This window comes from Podarcis melisellensis (genome assembly GCF_964234715.1).
Source record: "Podarcis melisellensis genome assembly, chromosome: Z".
Lineage (NCBI taxonomy): Eukaryota > Metazoa > Chordata > Lepidosauria > Squamata > Lacertidae > Podarcis > Podarcis melisellensis.
Window position 1 is genome coordinate 25,793,021 of NC_138547.1, and position 23,150 is coordinate 25,816,170.

Sequence of the window (23,150 nt, forward strand, 5' to 3'; positions counted from 1 at the left end):
TACCCTTGACTTACAAAGGCACTTAAGGGAACAGCTGCTATTTCTCTTTCTTCTTTGAGAGAACTAGGTTATCACACCACACGTTCTGCACAACACCTCCCTCCAAATAATTGGCCACTTCCACATCCAACTTCTTTGAAATTCATTTATTATGAATTCCGAGCTGTAAATAGATAAAAGTGAACCAGGAGGGAGTTGTGGTTTTCTTTGCTTCTGGTTATGAATCCCCCCTTTTTTTGCATTCAGTTGCATCCTAAATCTCCAAGATGAATGAGACAACCAGATAAGGTCTTTGCCAGATATAAGGAATATGAACTAATGACATCCTGCTTTTTGTTTACTCATCTCTGAGCACCAAAGTTAGTAGGACTGCACCAAGACAGCATCCTGAGTTGCATGGCTGTGTATCATCTTCTGAACGTACCTAGGCCAGGACTGCATTCAGAAAGCACTCTCTTCTGCTTTCCTGACGTTTACTCTCCTGATATTTTTATTTTATTTTATGTCACCTTTCACATGACATAAAAAACTGCTTATGAAAAAAACTTGCAGAATCTAAAGGAAACTTAATACTGATTTCTGTGTTAATTGTTTCCAGAAAATAAATCTGTTTGCAAACCTATTATCCCGGAATATTGTGGGGCAAAATTTGGGGCAGTGTCCTTGCATATACTTTCCCCCCTGCAGTTTTCATTGGTGAATCATGGGGGAACAGACACACACATTCTCATAGAGGGTGGGAGGGTATGGTGCATGTCCAGTTATGTCTGCTGTTGTAACACACCACAGCCACTGGCATGATTGCAATTTAGTGCAACATGACAGTAAAGCAATCAGGTAATGCAGTGTAAAAAGAACGTCAGAAACTGGGAACAGAAACACAAGCATTGTAACTATTTCTTTACTTACTTACTTACTGCCCTTCATCATAAGATCTCAGTGAGGTTTTTCCTAAAATGGGTATTTTTGGAGGTGGGGTGTCAAATCCTGCCCAAAACTATCCATTGACCCTGAAAGCTGAAAAGATACTGTCAGTTCTACTTGGAGGGGATTTGTACAAATCCAGGGTTTCCTCAGCCCACTGATACTTTCCTGTTGTGCATGGGTGATGCAGCTTCAGCTGCATTAGTATAATAGTGGAAAATAATACATGATTATTTTAAAATAATAATGCTGCTTTGAAAAGCAGCAAGTGAACTGGTGTATCTTGAACGGGAAAGGGGTTGTTGTTGGGTTTTGTTTTGTTTTTTGGTCCAGAGGGTAAGAATGCTGATTGAGGCATTGTACTTTCAGCTTCTGAGAACATATGATTGAGCCCTCCACTAATTAGTCAGCAAATGCCAGAGATGAAATTTAGGGAATTTCTTCCAAAGTATGTTCACTGACCTGCCGGTTAATGATGGAGTTATTCAAGCCCAGTTGCTTAACTTTTCAGAGGAGAACTGTTGTGTCATCGCAATGCTCTGGTTCCATTCTCCCCCCCTCCCTTTCCTTTTCAGGAATCAAAACTTGAGGATAGAGCAATAGGTGAATTAAAACAACAAACAACCGTGCATACAGTTTGACGGCACCTTTCAGCATCCTTGCTGGGTTTTCTGGAAACTCTTGTCACACAAATGGGAATAATGATTAAATACTGGGCTTGATCTAAGTTAGTTGAATTTGGGTACCATGGGACAAGTTAGTCATGATTTAAGTCCCATTGATTTCATGACTTAAGTCATGAAGAGCTTGTTCCAATGATTTCAGCGGGAACCACCTGAAACCGGTTTAGTCTGGATCCAGCTCCAGGATGGTCAATTGTGTATTTCCAAAATAAGAGAAAATGTGCCCCCACCACTTCAAACAAAGAGTACAATTTTGCATAAAATTTGTATGTACATATGCAAATTTAGAAATAGTCACTGCAGTTTGAACTGAAATACAATACCAAAGTAGGAAAGATTATGACCAGGGGATCTGTTTGCCTACTCCATCTGCTATCCAGATACTGTGCATTGCTAGTTTCAAGACTCCTGCTCTCCCTTGTTACAGTTCTTTTAACTTTAGACTACACAGGTCTTCACACAAGAGGAGCTCTTCACATAGAGAACTGTCCTCTGTAAAGCAGGGCCCATGGCCACCCTATCTAACTCACAGAGACTTTCTGAACCCCACATTGTGATGGGGCTGTTTATTCCCATCTGTTTCCTTTATGCAGTAGCTATGCATGTAAACTGGGTATTCGGCTGTGAGTTCAGATCTTACCTCAACTCATACCCTTGATGCCTTTCTATAGAATGGTGCCAATCAAAACAGCATTTGCAAGAGGGTACCTACTTAGGGAGGAAAGGTGAGGTGAGGATTGTAAAGCACATTACACATTTATTTGTTTAGAGATGCTTGTTCAAAGATCAAAAGAGAAGTCTCCAAAGTAAGTAGTTTTGGTTTCTATTCATGCTGTTTATCCTTCCCTCAAAACATAGTCTTTAGTTTAAGTGTAGATGCTTGGATTAAATCATTAAATTCTCGTTTGGGCATTTGGACCTTTGTCATGACAACTGGAGTGCTATTGTTTAGGATGCCAGCCATCTATGCCCTATTACAAGTTATCATTCCAGTATTCCTCTCATTGTTTTTGTCCTGCAACAGTCAGCCAGAATGCTGAATCATTGTTGAACTGTTTTGCCCCCTCCAGGTTTTCCCCGTTTTCCCCCTACTTATTCAGACTTTGGGGGTTTTATTGGCCCCGACTACTTTACTCTGGAAGGTTGACCATGTCCAAATCTTGCCCTTGGGCTTTAGGATGTTCCTCATGCCTGACATACAGAATATAGAAACCCGAAAACTGAACTAGAAAAATCTTGGATGAAATTAAGACATTCCTGTCCTCTTTTTCCTCAGGTCTGATCATGAAATCCTAGATTTTAGGAGCAGCATATTAAGCAACTGTAGTTTTAAAGATGCTTTCTTATAAAGTTACTATTTCATTCATGGATAATAAACAAATGTTGAGTAATATTGCTGGAGCTATCCTTTGGCCCTGCAGTATGCTTATTGTTATTGTTACAAGGATTTAAATCTCTTATCTGAAAGTAAAATTATTTTGAAAATAGAAAGCACTTCATGTATAATGCAGGTACTGTATATTGACATGTGCATTATACACCCACTTTTGATATTTACTAGTTCATTTCTTTGTTTTGGCTATTAAGGCATGGATATTACTGGGAAATAAATCAATATGGTTTCTTTGTTTAGATAGTGGCAGAAAAGAAATCATGATGTTAATACGTACAGGTTGCCTGATTATTTCTCTGTTGGATTTGTTCTCTGCATTAGTTCCCCAGGATTTGAGAAGGAAAAAGACTGTAGCTCAGAGGCAGGGCACCCTCTTTGCAAGCAGAAGGTCTCCAGATTCAATCCACTCCATCTACCATGGGTGTGTATGTGGGTGTGTGCTAGTAAAATCTCTTGTCTGAAACCCTGGAGAACTACTGCTTGTATTTGTTGAGTAGCTGTGGAGAACCCTGAAGTCAAAAGGTCATTTCCCTGCTTTTATGGTAATGTTTTCAGGGTAGGATGAGTTATGGACTGGGCACTGCTTCCCATCTCTCCTCCTTGTTGTAAGTGAAGGAAAGAAGGTCTAACAAAGCATATTTGGAGAGAGAAAAAATCTCCCTGGCATACATCCACACTATACATTTAAAGCATTATGCCACTTTAAAGAGTCTTTAAAGTGGCTTTCTCAAAAGAAGGGTGTAGTTAGTTAAGGGTGCTCAGAGTTGTTAGGAGACCCCCTCCCCAATACACAGAGCCACAGTCACCCAAATGGTTAACAATCAATTCTTCTTCCCAGAGAACCCCAGGCATTGCAGTGAGGGGAATAGGGGTCTTCTAATAACTCGCAGCACTTTTAACAGTTCCCAGCATTCTTGGGGGCTGACCTGGCTCTTAAACCGTAGTTTAAGTAGTTATTTATGTGTATAGTGCATATGTTGCCTATGTGAGGGTGTAAATACTTTACCTTCCGCTGTATAAATTTATATGTGTACATATGTACATATAATCTCATGCAACCCCCACCCCCCGGGGCGGGAAGCACTTGGATCAAAGTATCAGTAAGGCCAGACACTCTGAAAGCAGTCAAGTGAATAATAACCTCTAAACTATCTTGTGGCTTTTTATTTTCTAGTAAATCAGATAGAACGGGTGGAAACATTTCCAAGTATTTTGTGTTCGTGAGTTGTCTATCATGTCAGTCTATTAGCTGGCTAAAAAGTGAGGGACAAAAAACGGTCAAATCCCCATTTTGAAAGATGTGAGTGCCTCAGACTTTGAAATTAACGACTCACAAGTAGCTTTCCCTGCTTAACTTCCTATTTTTGAAAGAAACAACACAGCCACACACACAACCACAGTCTTTTAATATACCCTGACGTATATTGTCACCAAAACTGGATGATGATCAAAGTGAAAACCTTTTATGTGGTAAAATTCAAAGCAGAAGACTGCGGTAGTGATTATACCAGCGTGAAGCTTTATACTGTAAAACGTTCTCAAAGTAAAATCACGAGGAATGCAGGAACGTAGTGCATCGTGTGGAGAAAGAGGTTAGAGATATTTTCTCTCTCTCTCCCTTTTTCTCATAACACTAGCACTTCTGGACCTTTAACAAAGCTGAAAAGGTTCAGTCCAGACAAAACCAAGTATTTCTTTATGCAGTACATAGCTAGATGTATGGATTTAGCTGTCGCTGGATGGCCATCAGCTGTAAAAGACAATTACAATCCATTGAGGATCAGACTTTTGACGGCTCCTATCCACTATAAATTTGCTCTTCCTCCACTGTTGAAGGTAATGTGCCTCTGAATATCAGTTGCTGGGAGGAGTCAGAAGTGGGGACAATTGCTGTTGTACTCAGGCCTGCTTTCAGGATTCCCAGAGGCATCTGGGTCACCCTTGTGGAAATCAAGATTCTGGACCAAATGAGCCTCTGGCCTGATTCCACAAGGCTCCTCCTATGCCCCTAACAAGAGTTTGTTTCTGCCCAGTTCAGCTGTGATTGTCAATTTAAAGAGCAAGCTGGTTACAAAGTGTGGGGGTGGGGGAGGATCTCAGGGGCTGATGCAGTTTTGGGGGTCCCTCAGGCTTGGGGGATGCTTAGGCATTTCCCTGCATGGGCTCACCTCCTGTCACTGCAGTCTGTTCACTTGTCCAATCTCTATTAGCTCTTGAATGCTCAGAGAGGACTGGTAAGCTAGTAGTAATGGTGCAAAGGAGAACAGCAGGACCAGGGAGCTCTGGGGGTTGCAGTGCTCCCCCATGGGGGCCTCAACAGCTGCCCAACAATGCCTGCCGTGACGCCAGCCCTGGGAATGCTCTCAATCAATATATTTAAAATAGATTTTTACCATATCCGGGTCATAAAAGTCTCTCATTCTGTTCCGTGCCACTGTACAGATCAGCTCTGTCATCTCTGACAATATTGATCATCCACTCAGAAAGGGAGTAGTTCAGCTTCCCTCCTCCAGTCCTCCCTCAGCCTGACATGATCAGCACCGTCAGAGAGCTGCTGTTATTGATCAGTGATCTGTGCATATTGCAGGTGCACTACAGCTGAGACCCATCCCTCGGTGATTCAAGATACAAGGGGCCTTCCCTCAATTGCAGGCTGCTTGGAAAAATCATTGTGCAAATCCTTGTTTCTGTGCATGGATCCCTGTTCCTGGACCAGGGCCAAATAATAGTAGGCAACAATTACTTTACACTATGGGAGGCTCCAAAAGCATCTCAACCTTTGCTTAATCTTCTCTCAGATGGAGGAGCTAGAGTCATTTAAGATACTTACATTCAAATTTACTAAACATATAACTAAATGAGTTGTCTCACTTTCTTATAACAGGCGAAATCTAGCCACATATTAAAACTGCTTTGAAAATGCTTTTTTAAAAAATGTTTTTAAAAATGCTTTGAATTTTCCATAAGGCTCACCATCACTATCTAGTGTCACATTGTATATTGTACTTAAGACACACATAAAACATTTTTTTTTGCAGCTGTATAGCTGAGTCTGCTGTCTTTCCCCCAAGTTAATCTTCAAAATCATCCAAGTTAGGCTACAAGATTCATTCATGGCCCTTGGTGTGTCTTTGGATCTGTGGCTGAAGACAGGAAATAGCACATCCATTATTAAGTATTCATATTGATTTTAACTGTATTTGTGTTGATTCATTTATTTCTTGTGTTGTTTGTGTTGTATTGCAATTTGAATTCCATAAGAAATTAAAGAAACAACAAAATACATTTAAAAATCATGCAGCATCAAGCACAGCACATTACAATTGCTACAACAGGCACAAAAATCATTAAGTGGTCTGTCAAGACCCCCAGCAATTTTCAATTTTGCTGGGGAATCTCTGCTTTAAGCGAAACCTATAAGCACCATTAAAACAACTACAGGTTGGTCTCCCCAAATCTGTTCACTTTTAAAACCCTTTTCTCCTATTGCCAGCTGGTCATTTTGTTTTCCAACCACAGGTGTTGAAAACTGCAGCCCATTTCCTTTTGATGGTTGTGGTTAGTTGCACACAACAAGTATCTTATTGTGGGTTTGGTGTATTTTTTTTAAACAAAGACCTGCTGTATTGCCATTCACTTTACAAAAACAAAAATAAAATTGTAGAACAAGAAAACCGTGTGTGTGTGTGTGTGTGTGTGTGTGTGTATAAAAAAAATTAAGAGGACTTAATTGTTCTTATCTGAATTCATATCCTGTTTAGGATGCTGTGTATGTGTGTGTGTGTGTGTGTGTGAGAGAGAGAGAGAGAGAGAGAGAGAGAAACCCAACAAAATAATTACTGGAGCATTGGGTGATATCCAGCTGAGTCATAGGTAGAACAGACCCATTGGGTATATTCTGAGCATGACTAATGTTGGATATCGTCCATTGTTTCTCTCCCCCACCCCCTTTGATAGTATCCAGAAACAAAGATTCTTGGATGGAAAGTTCAATAACAGAAGTAACTGTTCACGGCCAAAGTGATGTCCACAGTAAAATTAGCTTCAGACATCCATTTTGAGAGTGTGTGGTTGCCCTCTCTTTTGCTGCTTGTTCTTTATTCTTTATTTCTAGGAACATTAAGCATTGGCCCATCTAGCCCAGTATTGTCAGCACTTCCTGGCAGTGGCTGTCCAGAGTTTGAGACAGGAATCTTTCCCAGCTGTGGCTGGAGAGATCTTCCTACAACCTTCTCCAGTGTTCAGTTCTGATAAGTACAAAATCCAGTAATGCTTTGTGCTTGCTTTGTTTAAACAAATAGGCTATGATGTCATTTATATATATATATATATATATATATATATATATATATATATATATATATATTCCATTTTCTGCAGTCATCATTGTGTCCAGAAGGGAACTCTTTTCAGAGTTTCTGTAGCAACGTAATGCAGCCTATGCAGATGTAGAGAAAGAAGAAAAGTGGAGAGTTAGCTTATCAGAAATGAATCTGAGTGAGACAGCAATTTTAAGAGTAAATTATTTGGAAGTATTGGCTTCTGAAGGAGGAGTTCCGAGGAAGCAACAACACCCCCCCCCTTTCAGCATCATTTTATCAATTGTTACAGCAAAAGCACTTCCATGGAAGTCTGTACTAACGGTTCCAAGAAGTGCTTGTTGACGTGCCTGCATCCTGAGGCAAGGGCTGTTGGGAGGGTCCAAGGCAACGGGCCTATCACATCTCAGCTGGAGTCACTTTGAACAGAGTTCAAAGAATTTCAAATTCTTTCCCTTCAGTCCTTTGCGTGTAAGACAAATTCAAGAGGCAAAGGTCTTTCTCAGATGTGGAAGTGTGAAAGAAAGCTTTTCCTATTGAATTTCTGCCTCCCTCAAGTAAAGCCTATCAGATATAACAGTGGCAAATTTAGGGAGGAGCTGAGAACTGATATATATTGTATTACACAACCCTGTGAAAAACTAAAAAGAACACCCACAAAACCTAGATAAATATACTTTAAAATATTCTGCAGTAAGCTTCAGAATAGCAAGTTTCTTAGCAGAAAGCTATTACATACCAAAACTCTCCACAGACCTATGTATCTTTTTTTGCTTTAAAAAAGAAACAGCTTATTGGGGCTTTATTCCAGATACTTATGCTCTGTAATTAATGAGAGGGTTTGTTTTAACTCTTAGCATTCTGTTCTGTTCTATTCTATATTTTATTTATTTATGCCGGATAGCAAATTTACAGAAAGCAACAGGAGGGATTTTTCAAAGTAGCTGAATGTTGTTTCTATGTATGAATGTGTGGATAAATGTTCTCTTGGCAAGTCCTTGTGTGAGTAAGCAGAAATAAATATTTCTTTTTTTATTTCTATATCACATATGATACTGAAAGGCTCCAAACATGGGGTGAGGAACCTTTGGTCTGCCAGATGTTGTTAAACCCCAATATCTATCAGCCCCGGCCAGCGTGGTCATTGGCCAAAGACGATGGGAGTTGTATTCCAGAAAGATCTGGAGGGCAAAAGATTTCCCATCTGTAGTCAAAATAATTGACTATACGGGTAAAACATGTACAGTAATACTTAGGTCTCGCTCAGTGTCCAGGCTATGAAAATTGTTACAGCATTTCCACAACAGATAGAACATTGAAATCACATCATTTTCCATATTTGAAAATGATGTGATTAATACAAATTTTGAAAATGGGACATTTTTGCCTCTTACCACAGTGTTTTGTTTTAATTGTTCCATTAAGAAATGTTATAAACCACTTACTCAAATAATCCCTAAGTACATAGAATAATCCTAACAATTAATACTATATAAGTAAGGGCTTATATCTGAAGTAGCACCATGTTTCTTGTTAATGCAAGGATTTAGCCTTGGGTTAGAATAATAGCACACGCAGAGCATATTAGTCTTCTTTTGTTTTTTAAAGCAGGTTACAAACATTGGTGCCTCTTGCATATTATTAACTCCAGTTTGGTCCAAGAGGAGCAGGATGAAAGGAAAAATATTCCTGGTTATGGAATCTGAGGCTTGGGGGGGTAGGGGGGTGTTGATTATTGACCAGATACACTGACCACACTATATTGCATGTTTTACATAGTACAGCCATGTTCCTTGTACCTGATATTATTGTGGGATTTTTCTCTTCCTCGTATCATTAATGCAATGAGGGGTATTTTCTTTTCTTTTTTTAAACAACTAGCTATGTCAAGCTTGTTATTTCCTTGACCCTCAAGACCAGCTTGCTGTTGTTTGTTGATGTGATTTCTATAGTTACACTGGCAGAAATATGCTGCCTTTCTCATTTGGGCCCCTCAATTCCAGAAATAGCTAGATAGAGCAAAGTGTTAATAGCTGGCGACTCTAGACATGAGTCATAACCAAGGTGGCTGTGATAGCAGTGGAAAGATGGCATTGATAAGGCTCCAGAGTGTATCTTTAATCTTTAGATGTCAGTTACCTAAACTCCTTGTTAGGTACTGGGAGATATCTGTGTCTTGGAGGAGACAGAGGCACAGGTATGGTAAGACAAGGACTCACATGACACCAGTAGGAGGATCAGGTAAGCTGAGGTGGGTGGGAGAAAGCAGAATCTATACCAGAGGTGGAGGTATGAAGATAAGCCTCTGACCTGCTCTGAAAATATTCTAGCCTGCTTTCTCCAGATTTTTACCTCTTAAGTCACTTTACGCTTGAATGTGTCTACAATTGCTAAATGTATGGCTGGTTTTGCAGAAAAGCCAGGGGGCCATATGCACTATACATTTTAAGCACAATTATATGACTTGAAACAGTTGTGACTTGCCCAGAGAGTTTGAGGAACCATAGTTTGTTGAGGGCGATTAGAGTTGTTAAGAGACCACCCTCACAGAGCTACAATTTCCAGAATGGTTTAGCAGTGAGTCTTGTCTTCCCAGAGAGCTGTGGGAATTGTAGCTCTGTGAGGGGAATAGGGGTCTTTCAACACCCTTAACAAACTACAGCTCAGGACTCTTAAATCTTAGATTAACACCATGGCCATTTAAAGTTGTATAATGCTGCTTTAGGTATATAATGCATATGGGGCTCAGATTTGAACCGCAATAAAATGACTGTGGATAAACAACAGCTCTGCGGACTTTCCCTCAACTATAAGTGGCCTTCTGGACCAATTTCAAAATGGCAACAGCTTATGAAGGAGCTAGGAGGTCACTGTGGACCTGTGATTAACATGCATACAATTTGACTTTACCTCAAAGATCCTTTTTTTGCCAATCGTTCAGTGAAATAAGTACACCCCCCCCCCAGCAAGCCGCCGTCTGAAAGTGGATGACAGATTTCAGTCTGCCACAGCTGCCTATTTGGAAAGCATGCTGGCCTTGGACAGGGGAATTTTTTTTGTGAGGATTAGGCTTTGAAGCTTTTCTTTTAAGAAGCAAATTGTTGCTCAGAAATCTGAGGTTTTAATCCAGGGGACTTGTATGCATCTTTTGTTGTGGAATGTCTGCAGGTAGAGAGGGTCTAGATTAGAATGCTGTGAGAATTGTCTATGATAGGACAAATAATTGTGAGAACTCCAAAACGATGATTGCTTTCTGTTTTGAAAAGAATAGCACATGTGCGAGACCAAAAGACACTGTGTGTTTCTCGCTGGTTGCAGCTAGACTTGCGACACATAATTGCAAAAGGTCGTGTTGTCCATAGATTGCTGGTAGATAGCAGTTGCAGAGAAGCTTAGTCATCATCACATTGGTGTCATCAAAGGCCAACTAAATCAGAATCGTTCACCACTGTTTGGAGTAACTTGGTTTCTTATATAATGGTGAATAATACAATGAAACCCCTCCCAAAGTACATTTCAGTTTGAAAAAAAATATTAATAGCAGGTAAGGTCGCAAATAGAAATTATGAAGATCAGGGTTAATGTATGGTCTTGTGGGCAGCAGCATTGCAATTTGCAAATCTTGGTTCACAAAAGGGGACTGAAAAAAGGCCTGTTGACTGAAACAAGAGAGAGAGAAAAGTAAAGAGAAATATGATGATATTTTGTTGCTGAGCTGTTTCTTCATGGTTCCTGATTGTTAGTATTTCTAAACAATTTTTTTTTGGGGGGGGGGAATAAAATATTGGTGTTTATTTATTTATTTTAGTTGTTATAGAAGTACTTTACCACCATATCCAAAAGTACCAGGGCAGTGCACACTGCTAAAACATAACTTAAAAAAAAAAGGTTTGCAAATGCTACAAACAAAATATCCAACTTAAAATACTCAAACAGACAAGAGGAGGAAAAAAAACAAGATAATAAAATAACCATATTATTTTTTAAGGGTTTAAAAAGAATGAATAGCGTAAAATATATTCCATGGTGTACAAAACATATCAAGTAATCACAAATGTTGCCAAATAAAATCATATTTAGTAGGAATGTGCCAACCATGTGATTGGTTTGGTCATATAAATCACAAACAACCCCCAAACTCAAGCAAAGTTGGAGGGGTCTGCATTGCCCTGGTCTCTGGTATCTTATAAGTCAGTTTTCAAAAATGGCAAAAAAATGACTTTTTAAAATCCACAGAATAACAAGATACATCATTCTGTCCTTGAGAAATAACTAAATAAGAGGCAGCTAGCACATAGAGAATTAATTGTTGGCAAACAATTGCATCTGACTGGGCCCACTTCTCTATGCCCCCTTCATTACTGCCCATTTCTTTCTCTAGGCCAAACTGGTGCCCTTCAAATATTTTGGACTACAGTTTCCATCAGTATAGCCAATTGTCAAGGATGCTGGGAGTTGTACTCTAACAAAATTGGGGGACCCCAGGTTGGAGAAGACAGATATAAACCATACTGAACTTAGATGGGCCTAAGATATATGGCCTCTTCAGTGACTGTGAGTTGTCATCAATATGAGTTAATCTGAATCAGGATATTGGCAATTTGTAGTACGGCTCAAATAATAATTTAAAAAAGCCTGCCCAAACACTTTAGTTAAAAAGTCACCTTGATCCTGAAGGAGAATTTCTTTTGTCGAAATGGAGCAGCTTCAATCTAGAGTTGTAGGTGAGCATTTAGCTGCATAATTTGTAATGTTCTTTTTAAAGAACTGAAACCTGCGCTAGCAGGCTCTGTTAAATGCCACTAACTGCTTTAAAGGTTAATGATCCAAATACTCTCTTGAGTTGTGCTCTTTACTCAGAATACCTCTTTGTTTACTTCCTTTTTTCTGTTGATTTAGTTATACAAAACGAGCACTTGATTTACTATTACTTGTTTATAAAGTCTGTTCCTCTCTGAGGGCGGCTGCTGTGCTGGTTGCGTTGGTGTTGCTGTTTACCTCTGATGTTACAAAGAACACTAGTGTAGCACCCTGTATTATTCAGTGAAGGAATCCTCTGTTTTATGGGTGGCACTGAAAATGGGCCTGCTGCATTGATATGGTGGTGTTGTGGTGAAATCACCATGAGTTGGCTGTTTGGGTGTGGTGTTCCGTCTTGTGAGGACTTCTGCCTGTTTCTGACACATGTCAAGTTCAGGGTTAAAAACCTCCTGGAAAATCTTTTTGAGCTGTGAGCTGAGACTACACAGGGTTGTGAGTCATTATTTAACCTTCATGGGATCAATCATCATGTACAGTCACCCGTTATTTAGCACCCAGGGCCTTGAGCTCTGTGGGGAAGCCCCGCTGGTGGTTCTGACATTTACAGAATGCTGTGGGGAACATGAGGCCCACTGGCCCTGCTTTGCACTGCAAACCAATGGCAAAACGTGGTTTCATTTCATTTATAGAGGTGCACACTCTGAAAGGGTGCAGAAGTGCCCTATGGCAGATAAACTTGGAATACCTCAAGCAACAGTGTGTGACTGTGTGTAAGTAAAAGTGACTTTGGGGAGAGGTAAGAAAGGATAATACAGAACAGTCCTTTTGGTTCATTCATAGAATTCTAATATGTCATAATAACAAACTCTTTTGAAAATAGCCTGCTCAGCTAGATTGGATATGCAAAATACTTAAAAGTGGTGAAAAATAAATACATGTAAGCAGTAGGATGTAAAGGAAGCATCTCTGCTTCTTTTTGTGTCCTGCACATCATTCCTCATGTTCACCTTTTTGTAATTTTGTTTCTTACTAAAATTCTTCCTGTCAAAAATTAGTGTGCATATGTGATTGTTCTTCTGAAGTATTGAAGATAGTGATGCAACTTAGAGGACCATCTACCACGAGGAAGCCACTTTCACACTCACCACAGTGTACCACTGGAATCACTAGAAGAGATGTTATCATGGGCATTGAGCTGCATAGAACGGTGACTTTTACCGTGTCTCACAAGGAAATGGAAATTGTGGCGTTAGCATGGTTGGGATAAAATATGCCCTACCACATAGCCATACAGGGGCTGTAACAGGGGCTCCCAACCTTCTGGGATCTGTGGGTACATTTGGAATTCCAAAAAAGTGATGTGGGCACCGCCACAAAATGGCTGCCGTCGGGAGCAGCCTTTCATAAAATTGCTGCCTTGTCCTCTTTCTCAGAATCAAAATATTTCTCAGGATCACCTCCAAAACAATTTCCCCCTCTTTCTGCAAGGATCAACCCCAAGCTCTCTCTCTCTTTCAGAAACACCCTCTCCTAAACTCTTTGTCTGGATCACACACAGACACGCCCCCCCCCAAGGCACATAGGGCCTATCTCCTCAGAGAATGTAGCGTGGGTACTCAAACTATAGCATTTACAAAACACCCATCATGTACTAAAGTGGTGTCTGTATCTACTGTCCAGTAGAGTTGTTTTTAAAATGACAGTGATTGTGCTCTTGGGAAGAAATCATTCTCATGATTTGTTCTCTTGTATTCTCTTTTAACCTATGTTTTTAAAAGAACAATCTCTTTTAGGTCTGCTAGGAAACAGCCAAAAAAGAATCCAAGAAAAATGATTTACAGTCTCTAAATTCAGAACTTCAGTGTCAGACTGTGTACACACAGCCAAGGTTTTCCCCCTCCCATATCTTGGGTGAATTACAAAAGTGGGCTGTAGTGGAGACCACCCCTTCCTTGCACAGCTTTTATCAGCAGGCTTCTCTTTTATACATTTTGCCCTCCTGCGGGCCACCTAATGTTTCTTTCCAATTAGTCACCCAACAAGTAGTTTCTCCTCTCAAAAGCAGGCCTAACAGACACAGCTATCTATCAAGTCAGACCAGCCCTCGCTAACACAATTGCAGGAAGTTATTCCACGTCTCAGACAATTCCCATTTCTATCTCTAGAAGAGCAAAAGGTCAGAAAACAGCAGGCAGTTGCTTTGCCAGCAATAGCAACATGGGCAGTTACACAGAACTCAACAGGGAGAGTATGTGGTAAGCGACTCTCTGCCCTCCCTCTCCCTGTGCCCCCTCCCATCAACTTTCTCTTGCATCAACATGCCTTGAGTTCCAGCTTCCGTGTGCAGCAAAAACGCAATTCACACTAGGTTTCAGAATTGGATTATTTCAAGGGGTTTCAAAGTTAGGGGTGGGTGGCCCAGGCAGTTGCCCAGAGTACTGAGCTGGGAGAAGATTTCAGAACATAAAAAGGACCACTCAGTTAATAGTCCTGTTTTCCATTCAGGTACCTCTGGAAAGACCGCATGCAATCATGACCTCTTCCATCTTTGCTTCTCAGAAAATGGCATTCAGTGACATATTGCCTCTAAGAAATCACCATCCATGATGAGCATAGGTAGGGAATCCTCACTCAGTGAGCCATAAAACTCAGATTCACCAGCTTTCCTTTCCTTTCCTTTTTTAAAGAGTATTTTAAATATTTCTAGCATTTGTAGCTACAAACATGAGTCTGACCAAACTGCGGGAGGCAGTGGAATACAGGAGTGCCTGGCGTGCTCTGGTCCATGGGGACACGAAGAGTCGGACACGACTAAACAACAACAACAAGCATTTGTAGAACCTGAGATATGAGGCAAAATTCACAGGCACTATTTATTTCAATTTTTGTGTGTGAGAAGCTACCGTTGCCCCCTCCTCTCAGTGGTTTACTGTGCCTGCCCACCCAGAAAAATTCCTGCAGACTCTTGTGCTCTGGGCTTCCGCATAATCATTGTTGCTTATAGCTGTTGATAGTCTTATCCTCAGTGAATTTAGAGTGTCTGCCTTAGGCTATCTACTAATCAGCTAAAGTAAATATACAAACAATTGATTTTCTCTTATAATGCTGGCACCACTGACCAGCATGACCCATGTTGCGTTGACATTCACTGTCATTATTTTCAGGAAAAATTACAACATAAGTGTCTGCTCAACAAACGGTACACATCTGAGTGGTTTGGGCCAGCTCTGCATCTGAAGATATTTTTGCCTTGTAGGAGACATCAGTCAATCAGCATGACAAAACTAGGAAGGTGATCACACCACCAGTTGCTCAGTTTATCTTTGATACCAGTCTTTGCCAATCTGATATGCACCAGATGTTTTCGACTGCACCTGCAGCCAGCTCCAACCAGCAGTTCAGTGTGACTTACTTCTGAGTGGTCATGTACACAATTGTTCTGTAAATCTGTTAATCATTCAAGTTGCCACAAGATTATCTGATGGTTTTGGCCCAAAGAGACTAGTATATCTAAAGAGACTATCATGACCTCTCTAGAATGAATGAGAGAACTGTTTTGGGACATTATCAAGCAAATAGAAAAATAGGTTGACATGCCTTTGGAGACATAGCTAGGCTTATGCTCATTGAGGTTATTGTTTAATGATTAATTATGGAATTCACTGTTGATGATGATAAAAGTTGACTGCGTCGTCACCCCCAATGTCATTGAAATCCAGATGGGCATGTGGGATGCACATTATTGTCTTGCCAAAATGCTTTAAACATCTTCCCCCTGCTGGATAGCTCTGCGTTCTGCTTAGGTTAGAGGAAAAATTTAGAGGTCAGTGGTGAGAATAACAACCCTTTTTCATGTCCAGACTTTGCTGAAAGGTATGGTATGATCATTTTTAATATGGTGATTTTATACTTGCCTGGTGGTAGGGAGTGGAAGGATTTGTTTTTCTTCCTGTAAGTTTTTGTTTAATTTGTACTTTCCTCTAAACAATATAAGAGATAGCCATAACAAGACAACAAAATATTCGCCTTTGTGCTAAAACTGAGGCATCAACTCCCACTGATTTACTTAACTCTCACTACTGCTGAAACTAAATGGGAATCCAGAGTGCTTAATTTTACTTTGTCCCATACATTATTTATTTATTTATTTTATTTCTACCTTTCCTTTCTAGGATAGCTTTTAGGACAAGCCATCGAGGAGAACATTTTGTTGACTGCAATATAGAGGAGTTATTTTATTTGTAGAGGCAATTATGTTGTTCTCTTGTGGATGCATTTGTGGTATTCATGCTATTGTTGCAGCTACCATTGAAAACAAAGTAGATCTTGACTTGAAGAGGCACTTTGGAGAGTTTTTTGGTTTCGTAATGTTCAGAATGTGATTGCCATTTTAAACACTAAGAAGAAATTTGAGAATTATAGGTCAGGTTGACTTTTAAGGCATCCAGCATTTCTATTTCAGTGGAAATATGGGCAGCTCTCTCCCCAAAACAAGAACAGGATGTGATGGGGGAGCCCCACACCAGGACAGGTCTGGGAGGGTAGGACAGGAGGAACCTGTGCCTCCTAAGCTAGCTTAATACCCTCAGGTGTAGAGGGCTTTGTCTGATTACCATTGTGGAATCTTGCTTGTGCCCACCATACATTCAAAGCTCTGTGATACCACTTCAGATAATCATGGTCTGGCTTCCCTCAAAGAATTCTGGGAGCTCTAGCTCAGTGAGGTGTATAGGGGTCTTCTAACAACCCTTTGTACTCTTAATGAAATACAGCTCACATACTTCTTTTGGGGGAAGCTGTGGCTGTTTAAAGTGGAATCAAAGTGCTTTAAGTGCATGGTACAGTATTAATGTGGCCCAAGTCAGCTTAAGTTTTCTCCATGGAGTAGGGGAAGCTGGCACCATATTGTCTTGCACCTGGGCCAGTCCAGCAACCAGATGCGTTCACAAGGGCAGCTGTGGTTATTTCTTTGGTGGATGATTCAGTGTGGGAAAGGGCAGTTGGAAATAGGTACTTCCATCAGCTCCCACCAAAGTTCTTCCATGATTTTCTACATCTCAGTTCATTATTGTGTGGTGAAGATAAACTGCTGAAGTAAGTCAGCTCTTTGTACATTATCCATTAACAGATTTTGAGGGTTCATTCAAATAACTATCCAGTCCAACTGCATGCTATTTCATCTCTCTTACTCTGCAGCTCAGTAATGAAATTCTCACTTGCGTATCAGTTTATATTTTGCTGGTGCTGGAGCCTCAGTGGCAGAGGTTCTTCAGTAGTGCCCAACAATAGGTACCACTTAATGAAGCAGCCCAAAGAAACTGAAAGCTGATGTGCTGCTTCTCATGCAAAACAGCAAGACTTTGCAGGGCACCCCAATGAAACAAAGAACACTCAGATCTATGGAATTCCACACGTGGCATATATTTTTCACAAAAGAGTAAGATATTTCACACAGACATTTTGTCTGAGCACACACACACACACACACACACACAGTGTCTTGGTGAGTGCATCGGGTGGGGAGAGAGATTCCCATATTGAGGAAAAAATTAAAATGCCTGTCACAGATGGACAATCACATTGTATGTAGGGAGTTGGACAGTGTATGTACAGTGGTACCTTGGGTTACAAACGCTTTGGGTTACAAACTCCGCTAACCCGGAAGTAGTACCTCAGGTTGAGGACTTTGACCCAGGATGAGAACGGAAATCGCACGGTGGCAGCAGGAGGCCCCATTAGCAAAAGTGTGCCTCAGGTTAAGAATGGTTTCGGGTTAAGAACGGACCTCCAGAACAAATTAAATTCATAACCCAAGGTACCACTGTATATCCGTTGAATTCTGTTTTTATAGATTTAGGGTTGCATCCAACTCAGAGTAGACTCATTGAAATCAGCGGATGTAAGCAAGTTAAGTTCCTTGATATCAGGGGTATATCCTGCGTATGGCCAGTGGTGGATATCATATCACCCTAAGTAATTTAGATTGTAGCTCATAATGAGCACAGAATCATTTTTTAAAAAATGAATATACAGCACAATAAACCATTTACACAATGTGGCCCAGATATGTTGTTTTTTTTTAATGTGTTCTGGCTGCTCTGTTATAGACCTATTTGTTTTAGCATTACAGTGGTACCTCGGGTTAAGTACTTAATTCGTTCCAGAGGTCCGTTCTTAACCTGAAACTGTTCTTAACCTGAAGCACCACTTTAGCTAATGGGGCCTCCTGCTGCTGCCGTGCTGCTGGAGCACGATTTCTGTTCTCATCCTGAAGCAAAGTTCTTAATCTGAAGCACTATTTCTGGGTTAGCGAAGTCTGTAACCTGAAGCGTATGTAACCCGAGGTACCACTGTACTTGATTTAAAGCATTGGTTGGCATTACATGTATGGATCTACAAGGGCTGCTTTGCCCTGAAATAATAGTTATTAGTGTCCAGGTAATAATAATACACCTGTATCTCAGAGGCACACCCACCAGTGCAGGAGGTATAAATGCAGATGAAACAATAGAAGGGTGATCCCTTTAGAGACAAGTCAGAATGTACTTCACAGTTTATTGAAAGTGAGAGTGAGGCAGAGAGAGAAAGAGATCCAGCATCGCTAATTGATGGCAAAACAAATCAAAGTGACAGAATCCTTCAGGCGTTATAAAAAAGACCATCCAGTTATTTCCTATTCAAAAACAGCAATAAAAGGGGTGGTCTCTTTTGCATTGTTCAAAAAAGTAGAAATGCATGAATATACCCCCCAAAAAAGAGGATACTTGGTTGCATAAAATTTGTGTGTTTGTTTCTGAATTTGCATTTTTACATATACATTGTTGCTATAATTTAAGTAGAAATGTAATATATCTCACTATAGTGGGGAAACTGACCTTTGTGCTCATTCAGTCTGCTGTCCCGGTGCAAACTGTTGATGGGTAAATTTAAGGCCCCACCTGCTGTCTGCCCTTGTGGTTCTTGGTCTTTAAACTGCTTGGTCCATCAAATACAAAACTGCTTTAAATATCCTCTTACAACAACCCTTAAAATTAGAGGATTGGCCTCTGAAAAGTAGACTATTATCAAAGCAGTTTACAGCAATAAAACATACAACTGTACAATAATACCATATTAAAAAGTTAAAAACAGACAACAATTAACTATTGAGGAAGGATGTATTCTTGATTGCCTGCATAGGCCTGGTGGAATAGAAAAGCTTTCAACAGGCATTCAAAAGTTTGCACAGAAGGTGCTTGCTGAATCACTGTTGGCAGAGTATTCCACAGGACTGGGCCAATGGCACTAAAGTTTCTCATTGTTGTCAAATGAGCCTCACCAACTCAGGAAATGACCAGTGGAAGCCCCTGCAGATGATCTTGGTGATTGAGCTGAAATGGTACTGTGAACCTGAGTTGTTCAGGGCTTTGTCAATTCATACAAGAACCTTGAGTCTTGCTTGGTAGTATTGGACTTCCAACTTGCAGTTTCCCTGACCAATTGGATTTTCTGATGGGGCTGATGGGAGTTGGAGTCTGTCAGACTTGAAGGGCCATAGGTTCCCTATCCCTGTCAACACAGAAATGTTCAGATGGATTTGTTTACAGGCAGCCACTCCATAGGAGGCGAAAAGGTGACTTAACTTGTGGGAATCACACATTCTCTAATTAGCACCCATAGTGCAGAATTTAGAGGATCCTGGGAGGAAGGAGATGGCATGGAAAACCCATTTGGTGTTTGAGGAGGAGTTCCTTGAGCTTCATTAAGATAACAGTTCTACCGTTATTCTTTTTTAAGAACAGTATTTTGGGGGGGACTCTTGCAGACAGCCTCTTTGCCCAATTTCCTGTTTATGTTCCTTTTAGATCTGTGCTTTACCCTCATGTGAGATTAGACAGTTAAAGATGGGCTGTATAACTGTTGGCTGTTTTCCCCTGACAGTATGCTCAGTTAAGAAGACAAAACAGCAAAGAAAGAGAGACTTGCAGGTAAAGAACGGCATACAAATTTAATAAATAATAATAGAAAAAGTACCCTGTTTGCTTAGAATGTTGCAAGAGATAGCCAGAATGAAGTAAAACCAGTTAGCCAAAGGAATATGCCACCTGCATTGCTTCTCAACCTCTTAGTATCAATGCAACCAACATCTGTGTTTATGATCACACATAAACTGCAAGAAAAGGGATTAGTTGACATAAACTGTTTTGTTTTTGCAAAAGTATGTGTGGGGGTTCCGTTTGGAATCTTTCCATAAAAGCTATTAGTTTAATAAACCTTCTCAATACTTTAAAAAAAAAATAACTGAAGCTGCATTTATTTTGGTGTTGGCTATGTGCATTTGTACTTAGCACACCTGATGAGATACATGTTTAGCCAGTCTGATATAGTAGTTAAGCCCAGTAATGTGGAAGATTTTGAACTGGGAACTTTTCATAGGGTAATTTTCTTGGGAAATAGCCTGATGCCCTAGAATGTGATCTGATTTAGCGTGATATTTTACTTGAAACCGGCATCTTTGCCTAATACTGTATTTGCAATTGCAATCCATTTATTGTTTCTAGAGAACTTGCAAAACAGAAACATTTCTGTGGAACAATTAAGCTCCGGTATTTTGAATAGTACTCCCAACCCTCTGGAGCAGATTTGGAGGGAACATTGGTGGTTACCAGGGCAAAGAGAGTTTGTAGAAGCAGAAGCCTGCTGCGCAAGTGGGCAGCAACCTGTCCTTCAGCATGTATGGGCAGACATTCACAACTAATTCAACACTTAATTGTGTTGGTTGTTGGTAAACCTCTGGGCCCAATAAATTAAAAGTGCTCATTCTAATCCTTAAAGCCAACAGCCTAGAACCAACATAGCTCTTAGAGCAGAGGTGTTGAGCCTCTGCCCTCCTTATGTTACTAGTCTTCTACTCCCATGATCTCCAGATAACATGGCCAGTGGTCAAGAATTATCAGAGCTGTAGTCCAGCAACAACTGGAGGGCCACGGGATCTCTTCCTCTTTCTTAGAGCAGTGGCTCCCAATTAGCTAAGTACTGCAGCAAGGAGGAGCCGAATCATGTGCCCCGCTGCTGTACTCATTTGCATGTTTAACTCGAGGCTTTGTCCATTGGAGCTTCCTATAGCTTGTGGATGCGGATGGTGCTGTGGTCTAAACCACAGAGCCTAGGGCTTGCTGATAAGAAGGCCGGCGGTTCGAATCCCCGTGACGGGCTGAGCTCCCATTGCTCGGTCCCTGCTCCTGCCAACCTAGCCGTTCGAAAGCACTTCAAAGTGCAAGTAGATAAACAGGTACCGCTCCGGCAGGAAGGTAAACGGTGTTTCTGTGCACTGCTCTGGTTTGCCAGAAGCGACTTAGTCATGCTTACCACATGACCTGGAAACTGTATGTCGGGCTCCCTTGGCCAGTAAAGCAAGATGAGTGCCACAACCCCAGAGTCGTTCATGACTGGACCTAACGGCCAGGGGTCCCATTACCCTTTACCTTTATAGCTTGTGGAAGGGGCTCCCTTTGCTAGGTTGTTCTAAATTTATATGCTTGGCTAGCTGCTCCCAGACATTGTTGAAGCCAATGAGGTCAGGGGCTGTGGCTCCAAACACCTGATAGCAGGAATTTGAAAAGGAAGAAGGAGCTATGTCAGTTAGCACCCTGGGAATAAGAAGTGAACAATGCTGATAAAGTTTCAAAGTCATTCCTGATGATGGTGGTTTATTTAGTTATTCTCACTGTTCAAAAGACTTCAAATCAGATTATTTTGTTGTAATCTTTTATTTACTTATTTATTCACTCACTCACTCACTCACTCATTCAAAAGTGTTCCTTGGCTGCTCTTCAACGAAAACTATTCCAAGGAGGTGGTGTGCGAAGGTGTGAATAATACTATTCACACAACATATAAACATGATATAGAAAACAACAGGTAAGCTTCACAACATCCAGACTAAAACGGGGGGAAACAACAACAGAGGAGCAAAATACCAACCCAAGTATCATCTAAAATACAATGGGCAAGCAGGAAGACTTTAACTTGGGTCCAAAAAGGGTTGCTTTGTGCCCCATATGCCTCTTTCAGGGGACCCACATTGGGCAAAAGTTGCAGCAGCCTTCTAAAGTTGCAGCAGCCTTCCAGGGTTTCAGGAAGGGGACATTGCCAGGCCTACATGGAGATACTAATGATTGAACCTGAGACCTATTGGTATTGGCAGTAGTGATTAAGATGGAACAATGGAGTGACCCTTCATGTGTGTGTTCCTATGTAATTTAGTTACTATTGCCTCCATATTGCAAACAGGGATAGGAAGCCTCCTGAGCCAGGACTCCCAGTGGGCTCATAACAGTGTGTCCTTTAGCTACTGCATGCCTGAGGTAAGGTGGATCCATGATCCCACAAGATGCACAGAAGACTTTGGATGCAGTTATTTGGATCCTGACATTGTTAATCCCCTTTCCACGGGAGCTAAACTATCCTGCTTCACAATTGTGCTTCAATATTTCTTTTCTCATGTACAACAGCAAGTGAGACCACATTTTTCTAGGTTGTATAACTGAAATAAATTTATCAGTTCTTGATCAATATGGGAGACCATATTTATTTAGGGGAACACAAAGATTTGTTACAAACCCTGGGAAATAAAACATGGGTGGGAATTGTGATCTGGATAAAGACAATGGTTTAAAAAGGGTAGGGAACTCTTTTAAGACCATACATGGGTTTCCAGGATCAAGCAAACCTTCCAGTGGTGCATGTGGCCAAAGCAAAAGTGGGCAGAGCAACAGGTGTAAATGTTACCTTTGTACAGTAGTCTAGTTTCTACACACATCCATCCAGAGTTATTGTCACAGTTCACGGACATTCCAGCTAGACCAAAATACTCAAGGCGGTTATAAAGCAGGAGCAATAAGGGGTACGACCTGTGGAAGTTGCTGAGGGCCAGTCAGAGAGACCTGATGGGCCACATTAAGGTCTCAGGTGCAAGGCTTCCTGATTTAAGAAATACCTTGTTCTCATGCTATTTTCTGTATATGTCATATTTACAGGCTCAAAAAATACGCCTTTTGTTATTTGATCATTCCAGCATCCTATTTTCCC

At 40.8% G+C, this 23,150-nt stretch overlaps 1 protein-coding gene across 5 annotated transcripts in view; it reads left to right on the forward strand.

The window, feature by feature from the left end:
- The window catches only part of GAB3 (GRB2 associated binding protein 3), a 78,553-nt gene that overhangs the window by 13,312 nt on the left and 42,091 nt on the right, over nt 1–23,150 (forward strand). Inside the window, exon 1 of one of the 5 annotated variants that reach the window (XM_081897412.1) lies at nt 11,658–11,873. The exons of 2 other annotated variants lie outside the window; for them this stretch is intronic. In XM_081897412.1, the coding sequence (XP_081753538.1) occupies nt 11,841–11,873 (33 nt within the window). In that variant the 5' untranslated portion in view covers nt 11,658–11,840. Of the gene's footprint in view, nt 1–11,657; nt 11,874–12,382; nt 12,573–14,608; nt 14,697–23,150 lie in introns of those variants that run through there. 2 more of the 5 variants (XM_081897411.1, XM_081897413.1) reach the window with 2 other exon arrangements.